Here is a 16,448-nt window from a genome sequence, read left to right as displayed (position 1 = left end):
AGGGATTAGAAGCTAAGCACTGGAACAGTCCATAGTTTGCAGAGTCGATATGCACAGGAAACAAGTGGATCATTAGGCCTCTGTTTTTATTCACATTGACTGCTATATATTAACTGCAATTGTGTTTAGCTGCCTTTTAACCAGAATTGTAGACCATTAATGTGGCATTTACTGGAGGAGGCAGGAACTGAAAAGTAGGCACCTTTTCTGTTTTTTGGTGCGATAAAAGTACTGAGATCTTTAAGCTACATTTATTGCTAAGCAAAAATATGAAAAAGTGTGTTGGAATAAAAATAAGGGTAGATATTTTTGTATGCGAAAACAGCAAGAGCAAGAAGGAATAATCAATGGGAGACTGCCACAGTAAACAATTAGGTGAAATAATTAAAGATGGTATTATCCCAGTGAGAAGGTCTAAATGAACAGCCGTGTAATAAAACTAAAAAAGGAATGACTGTAGGGAGATTGCTAAAAACAAATGGCACATTTATCTACTATATAATAAAACACTAAGGTCTGTGTGTGTGTGTGTGTGTGTGTGTGTGTGTGTTTGGTTCCTAAGAGTAATCTGATGGGTGAGTTTGGCTTTGGTGATGGGATCCAAAGAGTAAGTGTGAGAGTGAGACACAGGAGAAAGAGTAAAGCCGTAGGAGCCACACTCAAAGTTGCCTTCAAAGACTGAGAGTGTAAAAGCAGACAGGAGACGAGGAAAGACGCCTTGAAATGACAGAGTCTAAGAATCGGGCTTTACAAGAACACACTCGAGATAGGTAGCAGCAGTCAAGAGAGGTTTAGATACACATGGTTATCGAGGAAAGGTGCTAAAGCTAAATGTAGGGCAAGAGAGAAAAAATATTTTAAATTTATCGTATTACCTGCTAGTAAACTAATATAAGGTTACTCATAGTGTGGGTACATCAGCAAACATGAGCTAGAAAACAAAGGGATATTCACAACATCACCATAAGGTAGTTAAAAAGGGGATGATCGTAGGGAGGTATTCACAATAAACAGCGACATAATTTAATGAAAGAAGTAATGGTCATTGGGAGATTACAGAAGTGAATGGTAAGAAAATCTGATGAAATGGAAGAAGAATGAACATCAGACTATTAACAAAACAAATGGCACTATGAATTAATACAAGAAGGGATGATCATTACCACAATAAATGAAAGCATACATTAATAAACAGATAATCATGGGGATAGTTCTTTAGAAAACAACAAACTAAATGGGGAAATAGAAGGGGATTGCCACAGTGTTATTATCACAACAAATGTCAAGTGTGTTACGTAAAGAACAAAAATAAGTAGCGTCTTTATATATTTATATGCTAAGGGTTGTCCATATGCTACAGAAATTGAGAACCACTGGGCCTTGAACCTTGATCTTGGCCTTGGCCTTAATCAGGGCTTATGACGTGGTAAACGTAACCCAATCCAGCAACTGGTAGTGAAGGCTCTCTTGACCATGTAATTGGGCTTCAGGTCCTTCTCATGACAAGCTACGCCCCCTCACTGTCAGGAAAGGAACCGTGGCACATGCATGCTGCAGGGCTGACAAGAAAACAACTGTGGCAACTTCTGCTGACAGCGAAGCATATTGCGCAAGCCGACTGCTCGTTTTCATCACAAGCGCATGTCATACACTGTGGACATTAAATGAACGCATAGATGTATAAAGAATTGGAAGTGTGGGATACTGCTGCCGTGTAATTGGGTTTCAGGTCCTTCTCACAGCAAGCGGCAGTGCAGCCATGCAATCCAGGGATGGGGTCAGAGTGTTTCCTAGTTATGTAATAGACAGGGATGATTCAATGAAGATCACTATAAAAATAGTGTATAAACTAAAGATAGTAAGTGCAGCCCAGTGAACGGTAATAAAAACTAGTAAAAGAGGTAAGTGCTCACAGGAAAAATACCTCAACTGATATCATCGATAAATAAAGAAGGGACAATCATAAGGAGATTACCACAACTTTGGGTTGTTTGGAGTATACTGCAGTAGTGGTTCTCAATCACTAGGTCAGAAGTGGGTCATCATGGTCTGCCATGATGGCTCCTGAGTTGCTATTGTTTATAATGATATTGGGTCGTAAGTGGTTCATTACTTGGATGATTGTGCTCGATTCACTCTTCTTGGTATGTTTTTGTGAAAACATTTATGTGGGGGCAAAAGTGGGTCATGACACCAAAAACCTTAAGAAACACTGCATTTGGAGGATGTCTGATATTGAGATTCATATTGGGAGTTGACTGAATTGAACCACATCTTGCACATCCCCAGGTTACCAAGTGTAAGGAACAATAAGCTGTGGGTTTAAGTCCATATTCAGACTGATCAGTAAGACCCCCAAACATGTCCCATAGTCTGTCTCCATTTTTTTATTTAATAAAAGTAATTTGTAAAATCAAGCTAAAACTTTTTAAGTATAGAGTTTATATGATGATAGGTGCTATATAAAATCTTATTAAGCTTTCTAAAGTTTTGAGTAGGTCTTTCTTGATTAATACTTTATTTTATTTTTTTTGCAGCTGGTGTCCCATTCCTTATGACGGCTGAGCTCTTCACACAGTCTCACCGCCCAGCTGCTTACACGATAGGAGGCTCGCTCAACTGGATATCTAACTTTACTGTTGGCTTTGTCTTCCCTTTTCTGCAGGTAAGAGGTCACAGCACTACAACTTGAACCCCCTCTTGGCAGGCAGCATCATGTAGTGAGTAAGCTGCTAAACTCTATACCAGGAGGTTGTTGGTCAATTTTTGCCTTACAATCCACTAAGTGACCCTCCGCATAAGTTCCAAGTTTTAAAACAAATAAAAATATATGTACATAAACAGATTGGCTCACCTGATCCACAGATACATGGTTTCAGGAATCCTATCCCCCCCAACACAAAAGCTGGTGATGATTCCACACAGGAAGCGAACGCATGGGGTGATACAGCGGGACTGTGTGTATTTAACGAACCAGCAGAACAATGAACAGAGAATCATAGCCCCACCACAGTAAGGGTTTATACTTTGGTTTACACAGCTTATACTTCAAGCTCAGTACACTTAACACGTATGCATCATGGTTGCCACACATTCCTAGCACTCTTTTGATGTTGTCAGAATTTAATGAGATGCTTGAGCGAGTTGCATTTCCAGCAAAAGTATGGGTGCCGTGTGTGCATTCAATTTTGTTATTTACTATCAACATGTGACGGCAAGCCACAATGCAGCTGCAACAGGATAAATCTTTGTGCTTCGATGTTTGATGATTGGTTCAATAGGGTGAAATGCGAACATGCGAATGTATTAATGGTGATTTTCTTGATCCATTTCTTGCATAGGCAATACAAGCATTGCATATTCTCCATCATAATGACTCAACTTTTTTTGCACCTTCACACCAGCCTCAGAATGTAAAGAGCTCTTATCTTTAACATCTTTCTTCCCTCAACTCACAACACAGCAGAACCGCATGTTGTTTTTTCATTGTGATGATTTCTTACACTGCCACCTGGTGGGATCCTCCAGCTTTACTTAAAGTACGCACACAAGTATAGATAGTACACTGCGTAACAGTAGCATCCTCAAGCACACGTGTCACATAGCATTAAGTATATCCCCAGCCTAACTTTACATTAACTATGTCATTATAAATGAGAGCAGCAGGAATAAAGGAACAAAAACTAGTCCATATATAGTATACTAAGCAGTACTGCTCACTGCCCGAGCGAATGTGGTGGTGCACGGTAGTACGTGGTCAGTGATGGCGAGGGGGATGATTCTTGCTTTTTTCAGAAATGTCTCGCTCACTAACTCCTCTTCCCCACTACACCAAGAAACGGCAACACAAATCAGTCACTCCGCTATAGTATTCAGTTGGCAGATGCCACTAGCGCTGTCCATGCATACACCTTACCTCTGTTCTGTTCCACTGTATTGTTTTATTGTTACTTGCACATTTTTTTTTTCTTTTTGTGATTAATCAAGATGGCAACAAAAAGAAATAGTGTTACATTGTTGACTGATCAAAAACTGAATTGAATTGATCAGGGGAAAAGTTTAGAAAAGAGAGCTCTCAAACTGGTGGTAAAAGTGTTTCTAACTGGAGGGAGAAAAAGGAATGCAGTGGAAAGCTTTAAATAAAAATTGGTACATTAAAGAGAGATTCCAGGTAATCCAGGTTTTCACTAATCTGAACTCCGTGCAGCCCTGTCAAGTCTGGATTAATGGGCTTCTACTATAGGTGTCTTACTTGAAAATGAAACCTGCAGTTGACTGCCAGACGGCACTAGGAGACAAGTACGTGTGGTGACTCCATGCTTGGTACACTTTATGGCTGTTCGCTCTTCATTATTTAGTCACCTCATCACTGTCTCTGTTCAGCCACAGAGAAGAAGAGAGAAGTCCAGTCTTGGGGGACCTCCTGTGCTTTTTACTCCCTCCAGTTTCACCATCAATGCATTTTTCTTACTTTTAAATGATCTTGGTGTTTAGTAAGATGTCCTTTTTTAATTCTCTCTACAAAATTCTAAATATTCTTCTTTCCTTTTCATTTTATATATATATATATATATATATATATATATATATATATATATATAATATAAAATTTGCACCCTTAATTATATCCAAACACTGATGACATTTGCTTTGTGTGTCTGCACTGCGCATTGCTGATCAGCAGCATTTGGGAATAATTAAGGAAGTAAACTCTACAGAAAAGGGTCAGTGAAAAAGAAAATGGCAAAATAATGTCAAATTTTAAGATTTTGTGAACAAATACAAATATTTATGATTTTCTTAGAAAATTATTAGATTGGCCAAAAGTTTGTGGACACCTCACCATCACGCCTGTATGAACTTCTTGGACATTCAATTCCAAAACCACAGGCATTTAACATAAAGTCTGCCAGTCTGAAAAAAATAGCATCTATAACAACCTCCACTCTTCTGGGGAGACATTTCACAAGATTTTGGAGTGCGTCTGTGGGAATTTATGCCCATTCAGCCAAAAGAGTATTTATGACATCAGGTACTGATCTTGGACAAGAAGTCATTCCAATTCATCTAAAAACTGGTCAAGAGGGTGGAGATTAGGGGGCCCACTGGAGTTCATCCATGTCTTCATGGATCTGCCTTTGTGCAAAGTCATGCTGGAACACAAAAGAACTTTAGTAATTTGTTGCAAAGAAGATCGGATTCTGTCTAAAATTGGGTGCTACTGAACCAAGTAGCCTAACCCAGACCCTGAAGAACATCCTCAGAACCTGGCAGTCTCCAAATCCAGTTTTGTTCATCAGATTGCTAGACAGGGAATTGTGATCCATCACTCCAGAGAACACGTTTACACGGCTCCAAAGTGCAATGGTGATGTGCTTTACACCACTATAGCCAATGCTTGGCATTGCACATAGTGATTTTGGGCTTGAGTGCAGCTGCTCATCATTAGAAACCCATTTCATGAAGCTCTGGATGCACAGTTCTTGTGCTGATGCTGCTTCCAGAGGCAGTTTGGAACTCTCTTGCCTCAGAGGATGGATCGTTTTTGTTCTGCATGTGTTTCAGCACTCGACGGCACCACTCTGAGTTTACATGGCCTATCACTTCATGACTGATCTGTTGCTGCTCCTTGCCGCTACCACTTCACAATAACAGCACTTAGAGGAGCAGATCTAACGGAGCAGAAATTTCATTTACTGACTTGTGGCAAACGTGCCATCCTGTGACAGTGCCATGTTTAAAGTCGCTGAGCTCTTCAGAATGGCCCATTGTCTTGTCACTGGAGATTGCACAGCTATGTGCTTTGATTGTATGCTACTTTTAACAAATGGATCACCTGAACTCAAGAATTTGGTGGGGTGTCCACATGCTTTTGGCCATGTAGTGTAGCTGTTTGCCAGATGACTAAACAATGAGATCAATTAAAGTTAAAAACGAGGCCCTAATTGTGAAATTGATTGAAATAAAAATCTGTAGCTATTGGGGTCCCCAGGACTGGATCCGAATGCCACAGCTACAATGCCGGGATCACTCTTCTATAGGATATATGGGTACAACTTCCAACTTAGTCATCCCATCTTGGACACCAGTCACGCATTGTAGTTTCTTCATGTAATTCGCGGCCTTCTTTTCTTTTTCCCTAGATGTCTGCAGGGGCTTTCTGCTATCTTGTATTTTGTGGCATCTGCGTAGCAGTTGCAGTCTACGTGTTCTTTGTCATCCCCGAGACCAAAAACAAGACCTTTGTGGAAATCAGCAATATGTTTGCCACTGAGGAAACTTCACACCTCATCCCCGCTGTCCACAACAATTGTGAAGCAGTCAAGTTGAAGAAATTTAATGGTTATGGGACCGTAGAGAGTGGCTCTTTGGAGTTTGACAGCTCTCTGTCCTATCCCTAAATGCGAAAAGATAAATCTCTGGAAGGGGAAAATAGGCCTGCTGCATTCTCCACTTTCAGTGGGACCAAGTGGAGATTCACTTGTAGGAAGAAGCAATGGGAAGTGCTCAGCACCATCTCAAATATCATAATGTGTACAGAACGAAAGTTCCATAATAAGCATTAAGTTTTTGTATACAATTTATTATCTGAATAAACCTATCCTAAGTTTAAATGTTTAACATTCATTTCCTTCCACCAAATCCACAAGTGTCCATACTGTTGTCACTTTGAGGGGCTGGTAAAGAAGCTGAAATATGGTGCCGGAATGGGAGAATTGTCAAAGTCTCCCTGTGACCAAATAATTAATTTTTCCAAAAGTATTCATGTATGAGGTTGGGGGTCTCGTGAGAAAGAATGAGGATTCGTTGGTTTAAGCTCTTTGGATGTACGTACAGCAATGATGGCCTGACTTCAGTTTCATGACCACTGTTCCATCAAGCTCCTTTGGTTAGCTAATAGCTGCTTTGTCTCAGATAAGTTTTAAAAAGTCTTGAATGTTTCAGATTTAGCAGTACACCTCCACAGTTTTCTCCAAATTCTCTTGATATCACAAGGCCAGCTTTCACTAAATAGGTACGCCTCTGTCCAAGTGATGGGTTGGCCATTGGGTGAACTTTAAGTGCACCACATTCTCCAATAAGTGCACGAGTGGGTTGTTAACAGCTATCCATCCATTTTCCAACCCGCTGAATCCAAACACAGGGTCACGGGGGTCTGCTGGAGCCAATCTCAGCCAACTCATTGGCAGGAACCAATCCCGGGCAGGGTGCCAACCCACCGCAGGACACACACAAACACAACCAGCACCCACTCGGGCCAATTTAGAATCGCCAGTCCACCTAACCTGCATGTCTTTGGGAGGAAACCGGAGCGCCCGGAGGAAACCCACGCAGACACAGGGAGAACATGCAAACTCCACGCAAGGAGGACCCGGGAAGCGAACCCGGGCCTCCTAACTGCGAGGCAGCAGCGCTACCACTGCGCCACTGTGTCGCCCTGTTAACAGCTAGCCTGTGTATTTGTGAATGTGGGTGAACTCCTGTGTCCTACCAGATTACTTCTTGCAAAGGTTCTTATGCTGCATGCATTGGCACCAGGATATCTGTTGGGTCTTGGGTACCTTCCCCAACTTGCTCTGTCCTGTTCAATTGTTGATGCGGCCTTTCCTAATAAATGATTGTTTATGCTCCCATATCTTCTGGACATAGCCTTAGCTGTTTTTCTTCAGTGATAACCCTTTATTAGCAGTACTTTTAATGTAAACTAGCTAACATTTCCCCTTAATGACATATGTTAACAAATAACAGTAAACGAATATTCAGCTTTTAAAAACAGTAGTTGAAATTCACATGGTATTCATCCAAACATAACTCTGTGTTTAATACTGAATCAAGTTATCATCAGTCTTTTTAATGGGCAACCTGTTCTTGTCTGATCTTCTGTCGAGATCAGGGCTAAGTGAAGAGAGTGCAGAGAGGAGTACATGTTAGTTAGCAGGTGGCTGACTTGACTAGAAGTTTGGTGAACATTATCAGTCACACAAGGCCAGACGAGCTGTTCTGCAATTGTGTGCACTTTCTCAAATGTGCAATGAGACGATGTCCCAAGTGCCTGCTGCTGACATGTCGCACAAACATGCTAGAACGATTTTTGTGATCCCTCCAGCTTTTCATCTTTTCACTTCAAGCTGAATGGTTTATCTCTGTAAGTAGCATGCTTTGTTTACCTACATCTTTATAGCTAAAAGGCTTCATGCTTTTGTTTGTCAGTACCACACTGGAGGAAACGTACAATGGCCGTTGCTCACCACACTTTGTGGTAAAAGTAAATCTGTACCACAGAGATCTCAGTTGTATGTTCTTTTAACATTCCTGTTTGGTTTGGGCTTTGGGGATGAATCTTATGATGCTGATATGGAATTGGAAGGCTTCAGAGTAGGTGATGTTACGGGGGACATTTGAAGAACTTGTCTGTGTTCATTGGCTTTCTCAGTGAAGTGTGTGGTGTATAACAGGCTGTCATTTGCTCAAAGCTGGACTCGTGCAGGAGCAAAATATCTTTTTGACTGGGTCCAGAACTAAAATCTGCAATCCAAAGACCCCTAAAACATTGATGGCTAATTTTTTTTTTTTAATAATCTTAAACTGACAACCCATTATTTGGATTTCCACCATGGATTGAGAAATACTGCTCAGTGTCCCATGTGTTTCTTGAGCCATGTCACTGGTGAGACTTCATTCTGTGTCTCACCCCTGTCTGTTTCATGTCTTCACGTAGAAAGCCTAGTCTTGAACCCTGGGCTTGTAGAAGCAAATGCATGTCTACTTTGGATCAGTGTCATGAAGCAACAGTGAAACTGAACATGCAGGTTTGTGACTTCCTCACTGCACCGTCAGCACCTCTCTCTGATGCTCTCGCTGCCCCTTCACTACAAGAAGGTGTCCTCTGTATGTGCCAGAGGTGGTGCACAGCTGATGGGGTTGTTGTACGAAGAGAGCAGCTCACAACGTGGTCACTTTTATACATAATTGTCAGCATCTGCTTGTGTGTTTGGAGTTGTCCTTCATTTAGGGCACATTCCATACGGTATTTGTTTCTCCTGGAATAGGTTCCAGCTTTGGATCAATGAATACAATGGAGAGAAATGGCAGTCAACAGTTGATTTTATTTTCATTCAAGCTTTTAATTAGAGACCTGCCTCTACTTGAGATCTTTGTGTATTTGGGGGCATTTTATTGCTCTTTTATCCTGTGTCTCCTCTTGTTTGGCCCACTGTCTTGATGGGATGATGACTTTCATAATTTCCTGTGACAGCAACTAATGGCACAAGGATTAACTGGGCTGCGTCACAACTCTGGAGTTGAGGGTTTATAGTAAATCTTAGCTTGTTCATTGCTCTTCTTGTCTCTGGGTGGGTGGTCTTCTCAAATTCCATAGACATTTATTGTCTGTGTACTTAATAATATACAACATATGTTACTGTTTACTTATCATTATTGTTACATTTTTACTTATTATACTTTTTTGTTTTCCGTTTTGCACTGTATCAGTTTGTGAGATAGTAAGAAAGTGCTTTTGGGCTCTGGGAAAATTCAGTGTTTTTAGAGGTTTCTAGCATACAGATATAGGGTGGGTTGAGGGCTTGTTAAGACACGGAATGGTTTATTGCACCAAAACAATATTGTCTTAAAATTACAAAAAATCACGTCATACCCTAATACTTGAGAACCCCCAACCACTGGACCCTGAACATTTTGACACACCACAGTCACTGATCCGCACAGCCCTGAGAATGAAATAGGACCCTCCATAACCTTTTACCCACCAAACGTGTGTACACTCTGACAGCTCCTGGAGAAAACAACAGCCATAGCTACGGTAGCATCTCAGCTAAGGGACAAAGACAGAGTCTCCTAACTGCTACAGGAGCATTCACTCTGCCGATGTTCGTTTGGGGTGCCGAATGATTTGTTAATATAACCCAAGTATAACATTATTATTTGTATTCTGTTTGTTTTTTGTGGTTAACTTCTCACCACTTTGGCATTGTAAATGGAACAACCTTTCTACATTGGTTTTCTCAGCAGGGAGCCTAATCCATTTGTGGAGGGCCCCCCATTTACTGGACACACCAACTGAAAATTTTAAATTGGTGCTCTGTGCATATGCTTGTGAATACTCCATATAATGGACCAACGTTGAGCTTCACTTTTATCTATCTATCTATCTATCTATCTATCTATCTATCTATCTATCTATCTATCGGATGAATTGGACGGACTAACAGCCAATTCATTAAAGCCAGTTGCAGCTTATTAAATAGTAATACAGTATGTCATTAAATTTTGACTCATTTCTGGGAGCTCATTTAATAACTTATTGCACTGACCCTGCTTAGACCTGCAGAAGATAAGTTTGCATTTCCAAAACAGTCCAGTAGATGGTGCTGTACAGTTCCCTACATTGATGTAAGCTGTTGCTTCTTGTCTGTGCTTTGCCCCCTGGAGCAGCAAGACAGAACTTGAGGGTGTCCTCTGTATGAGAACTCATAAACAATGAGAAGAGCGAGTTGGATTTTAACACAGTCGCTTCATGCAAGAGCACACCTGTGAGTGAGGAGCCCTGCCACTTCTCCACTGTGTGTTTCCAGATTGTAGTAATTCCTGAACCTATGAACATTTTCCTAGGAAAAGGCTTGGAGTTTTTCTTCATTTTGTTTGCATCTCACCATGCTTCCCAATTCCAGTTTATTCCTGTGTAAGAGCAGGGGTGTCCCCGTTTCTCAGTGTAAAAGTGTGTGTAGGGGATTCCCCCTTGGAGTTAACTCTATAATATTCACACACAGCGGCGTACTATTGTGTGTGTGTGCCATGTGAGAGCTCCTGCATAATGTTCATGACACACCAAACCCCTCCTTTCAGTGTGGTGTTTGAGAACCACTGCATTAATGTAACAAGATCACATTCACACATGTGGCTTGAAAAAACTGGATTGAATGGATATTGATTGGGATTTAGCCAAGTGAGACCTTTTATGTAGTGGAAGACAGTTCCTGAACCTGTCAATCACATGAAGCAACAACGTCAAGTTATGAAACGAATCACCACAGGACTACTAAGGAGGAACTTAGTGATTTGGGAATTGTAGAGAGAGAAGTGCTGTTTAGATTAAAAAGGCCGAAAACAAACAAATCACCAGCACCAGACAATCTTTATCCTCCATTGCTTAAGAAAGTGTTTGTGAGTACATATTTAATACCTCGGCCTGCATTTTTTGAAAGGCACTGCACACTGGGGAAATTTAAAAGAACTGGAGGCTAGAAAATATTATCCATTTGTATAGCAAGTTTAATCAGGCTGATCTGAGTAACTATAGTCCAGTAAGCTTAACGTGCATCACAGATACAGTATATTAATAAAAGGAATTATTAGGACAGAAATCAAGCAGCACATGTCCAGAACAGGAGTATTACAGAATACTCAACATGGGTTCACTCAAGGAAGTTCACATTACACTAAGTATGCTGAAATTCAATGAGGAAGCCACAAATGGATATGATCACAGATATTATTTACCTTGATTTTTAGAAGGCTTTTGATAAGCCACCACATGAAAGTATAGACAACAAAAAGAAGTGGGAGTTTAGGGGAGTACAAAATTGGCTCAGACACATGAAGCAGAGGGTGATGGTGCACGGAACCTTCTCACAATTGGCTAACGTTAAGAGTGGTGCTCCACAGGGGTCAGTGCTTAGGCCGCTGCTATTTTTAATATATATAAATGATTTAGATAGGAATATAAGTAACAAGCTGGTTAAGTTTGCAGATGATGCCAAATCATCAAAATTGTTACAGAGGGGCTTAGACAGATTTGTGGCAGATGAAATTTGTTTTTAGGTAAATGTAAAGAATTACATTTAGGAAATAAAAATATTAGATTTGACAACGCAATGAACATTGATAGAACCTCTTATGAGAAGGTCTTGGGAGTCATGGTGGACTCCTCACTACATCAAGATAGTGTTCTGGTTAATAAGTCTACCAGATTGTCAGGTTATATAGCACCCTGATGTGTAGAGTTCAAGTCCAAGGAGGTTCTGCTTGCACTTTATAACACTCTGGTGAGGCCTCATCTGGAGTCCAGTGTGCAGGTTTGGTTTCCAGCCTACAAAGAAGGGCACAGCAGCATTAGATAAGGTCCAGAGAAGAATGTCAAGGCTGATCCAGGACTGAGAGGTATGAACTGTGAGGAAAGACTGAAGAACTTAAACCTTTTCTGTTTAAGCAAACTGATAAAGAGAAGACATGACTGAAGTGGTTAAAGTAATGAAAGGAATTAGTAATGTGTTACTTTAAAATAAATACTGCAACAGGAACACAGGGACATAGTTGTAACCTTGTTAAGGGCAGATGTCACACATATGTTAGAAAAGTTTCTTTCACATAGAGTTCTTTTAATGTGGGAAGTGAGATCCTTCACATCTTCTAGAACTCCAGTGTGTTTCGCTATGCTGAGGTGGGCTGGGCTGGGCTGGTAACGTCACTTCACCAGACCATGAAGCTAATTATAAGGGCAACCTCAGTCACGGGACACACTGTGGACTCCCTAAAAAAGGTGGTAGCAAAGGAAAAAGTGAATAGAAGACCATTATGAATAAACACTGAGGACTTTCAGCCAAAGAATTATTCAGTAGAAGTGTGTCAAGAAACACTATGGGGACTCCTTTATACCAACAGCAATACGTCTGCATAATGCTTCACTAGGACTGGGACAGCCAAGTCTTCCTTTTTTGTATTCTGGTGTGTGTTCAGACTATAGAATATTTATTTATTTATTAACTGATGCAGGTCTACCAGGTAAACATCTTTAAGCAATTTCTGCACAATATACATTTATTGATTGATTGATTGTGTTAGTTGTGCTATGAACCTGGATCTTTGTTTTTTTGTTTCTGCTGCTGCATGTATCTAAAATTTCCTCATGCAATTAATACTTTTTTTTTTATCTTGTCTTGTCCAAAAGCTTTTCACTTTCCAAACGTTCCATTCCATAAAACACTAACTTTTCATTCAGATATTACTGATTTTGATGCTATCCAAAAGCTTGGTGTGAAGCCCCGTGCAAGACAACCCAAGTACAGACCTGGGCATCTGTAGTCATAACCAACCAGACTAATGTGTGAGAGACAGAGACACATGCAAAAAAGCATTTCATACAAAGAGAATTCCTGGTTTGTTCCAGCTGATTATTTACAAAGAGTGCAGAGTAATTATTAAAGCACCATCCAAAGCTCTCACACGATTAAAAAGCAAAAACATGTGCAAGTCTCTATGTGCAGAATTTACCGTGGCCTCAGAACAAACAGTGAAACAATCAAACAATTTTCTTCCTCCTTCAACAAATGCAATTCAGGAAGGTTCTTTCCTCAGGAAATACAAGGGAAAAAAATCTATACTAATAAAAGGCAAAGCCCTCACTCACTCACTCACTCACTGACTCATCACTAATTCTCCAACTTCCTGTGTGGGTGGAAGGCTGAAATTTGGCAGGTTCATTCCTTACAGCTTCCTTACAAAAGTTGGGCAGGTTTTATATCGAAATTCTACGCGTAATGGTCATAACTGGAAGCAGTTTTTCTCCATTTACTGTAATGGAGATGAGCTTCAACGCCGTGGGGGCGGAGTTTCGTGTGACATCATCACGCCTCCCACGTAATCACGCAGTACATAGAAAACCAGGAAGACCTCAAAAAAGCGCTCAAGAAAACATGCATTATATAATTGAGAAGGCAGCGAAACAATAAGAAGCGAGCGAGTGACATATACAACCATATTCATGACTTCTGCTACTTCGGAAACAAAGCACGATGTAAACCTACACTTTAAATTAAGTTCATAGACAGGCTGCCGCTGGCGTTTGTAATTTAGTGCCTGCCCATATAAGGCCGTCCGTCAGCGGCAATCCAATAGCAAACTCCCACTAAATATTCACGGGTGAAGGACTGTGCTTATGGAGAGGAAGATGAGATGGTCAGGGTGATATTTGACACAAACTCAGCGAAACTGCGAGAGAAAGTTTTAAGTGCCAGGACTAAGGTAACATTAAATACAGCCATGGACATAGCACGAGATGGCACCAGCACAGCTGGGAACCTTTGATGCATGTACACCGAGCGCTCACGTGAACTGGCGCAGTGCACAGATAAAAGGCAACAGTTCCAAAGAGCGCTGAACAAAAACCGAATTACACAATTGAAAAGGTAGCAAAAAATATGAAGCGTTTGATAAGCATATTCATAAATCCAGCTACTGCAGAAACAAAGCACACGGTGGAAAAAGTCAATGTCCCGCTAAAGGAAGACAGTGTAAAAAAAACCCGTGCATGCAGTGTGTCAGGTCTCAGATAAAGAAGAAGACGAGCTGTTTATTGATGCAGTAAGAAATGAATCGATGAATGAAACCTGTCATCTTTACAACGATTGACAAACACGGAATGTAACTTGAACACAACACATCCTACAAATACGAACCTGATTGAAAGAAATAATGATAATCAAATCCTTGATGACAGCAACACTCAGTAACACTCACAAAACAAATACTGTATATTGACAGTCATGTTACGTTATTTTTAAAATGTTCCCTTTTCTTTTCTACCTTTTTTAACACACTACTTCTCCGCTGCTATACGCGGGTATATATATATATGTATATATATATATCCCGCTCTACATACTCGAATAATGGATACTTTATTCGCCATCAATGATTGTTTTGGTAAAGCCATACTCAGTGTATTCATTAGATGAACGGTAAAAAAGTAAGAGCGAGGGGAGGATGACTTATTGAGGCACGCAGGCTGTAGTGCGCGTCAACTCTATCTGAATTGCGCGATCACATTTGAAAAATATATCTTTTCAAGTTCTATTTAGTCCATATGTGTCAAACTCAAGGGCAGGCCACATCCGCCCGGCGTGTAATTATATCCGCCCGCGAGATCATTTTATATACTGTATTATTGTTATTAAAGCCCGGGTATATGAAGCGCTGGTAACACAATAAACTACAGATCCCATAATGCAGCGCTTCAGCTGCCTTGCATCAGGGTAACCTGAATGCAATTCAGAAGATACAGAAAACAGCATAATTAAATAAGAATCTGACACTTCAGCGGACGTTTTAACCCGTGCACAATCACAAAGTGATTTCAAGTGAAGCTGCTTTTATGGGAGACACAAATGCACCAGTTCACCTTGCCTCACTTTCCCTATTACCAAGTAATGTTAAACCAAGTCGTCACTACGGTGTTCCCAAAATACGCACTTTGCTGATAAACTGAGCGCACTGCGCACTGAGTTTGCACAGCGCTTTGGTGACTTTGATGAACAAAAAAAGTCCGTCTACATGCGGCTCGAACCTTGTGCATGTTTGGTAGCACATATCTGTGTGAGAAGCTCTTCTCAGTGATAAAGACTAACAAAACAGCACACAGGAGTCTCCTCACTGATGAGCACCTGCAATCCATCCTGAGAATCTCCACAACACAGAACCTCACAGCAAACAGAAAGGAACCTGTGGCCAAAAAAAGATGCCAGGCGTCCAGCTCTAAAATGACTTATGAGCAAAGACAACTGAATGATTTGATTTGTTATTGCACGTAAGAGCGGGAGTCAACCGTTTTAACAAACAGCGTATTGCACTGATACGAAATAGCTGTGTGTGTATATATGTAGATATGTATGTATATGTATATATATGTTTATATATATGTGTGTGTGTATATATGTGTGTGTATATATGTAGATATATATGTATGTATATATGTGTATATGTATAGATATATATGTATGTATATATGTGTATATGTATAGATATGTATATATATATATATGTTTATGTGTGTGTGTGTAAATATATATATATATATGACAACAACACTCATCACTTACAACAGTGACAAAACAATTACATTGACAATCAGGTTACGTTATTTTCAAAATGTTTCCTTTTCTTTTCATTGCTTCTTTAACACACTACTTCTCCGCTGCGAAGCGCGGGTATTTTGCTATAAATAAATAAAATTGAAAATAAAGCATACCATCAAAAACGCAGATTACCTTTATAAAATCCCAGTGATTGGAGGTGAATTCTTTATATATATATATATATATATTGTGGCATCCGGCCGGGGCGCAAAGGAGGTCTGGGTCCAAGTCCACAGTGGCGTAGTCGGCAGGATGCTCCACCTGGGTCAAGGTGGGGACATGCGTTAAAACAAATTATTCTGTGGACGGCCCGGCGCAGCAGCGGAACCCACACACTCGCCGCGGGAGCGGTTTACCCCAGGCTCCACCGCCAGACCGCAGAATGGCCATCCCCGGGTGCGGGGGAAGAAGAACAGGCGTCGCCAGAGTGCAGCAGGCTCCGAGAGTCGCGCTGTCTGGACGGACAGCCAAGCCGGCGTGGCGACAGAGAAGGCCACACCGAGGCAGGGGCCTCGGAGTGAC

At 40.8% G+C, this 16,448-nt stretch overlaps 1 protein-coding gene across 1 annotated transcript in view; it reads left to right on the top strand.

The window, feature by feature from the left end:
- LOC120514507 (solute carrier family 2, facilitated glucose transporter member 5-like) overlaps nt 1-6,618 on the top strand; it is a 78,660-nt gene extending 72,042 nt beyond the window's left edge. Inside the window, exons 11-12 of the mRNA XM_039734922.1 lie at nt 2,538-2,665; nt 6,144-6,618. Coding sequence (XP_039590856.1) covers nt 2,538-2,665; nt 6,144-6,401 — 386 coding nt within the window. The 3' untranslated portion in view covers nt 6,402-6,618. The remainder of the gene's footprint in view (nt 1-2,537; nt 2,666-6,143) is intronic.
- The last annotated feature ends 9,830 nt before the right edge of the window (nt 6,619-16,448 follow it).

This window comes from Polypterus senegalus, chromosome 1 (assembly GCF_016835505.1).
Source record: "Polypterus senegalus isolate Bchr_013 chromosome 1, ASM1683550v1, whole genome shotgun sequence".
Classification (NCBI taxonomy): Eukaryota; Metazoa; Chordata; class Cladistia; order Polypteriformes; family Polypteridae; genus Polypterus; species Polypterus senegalus.
The sequence above is the reverse complement of the archived record's forward strand: the minus strand, read 5'-3'. Positions and strand labels throughout refer to the sequence as shown.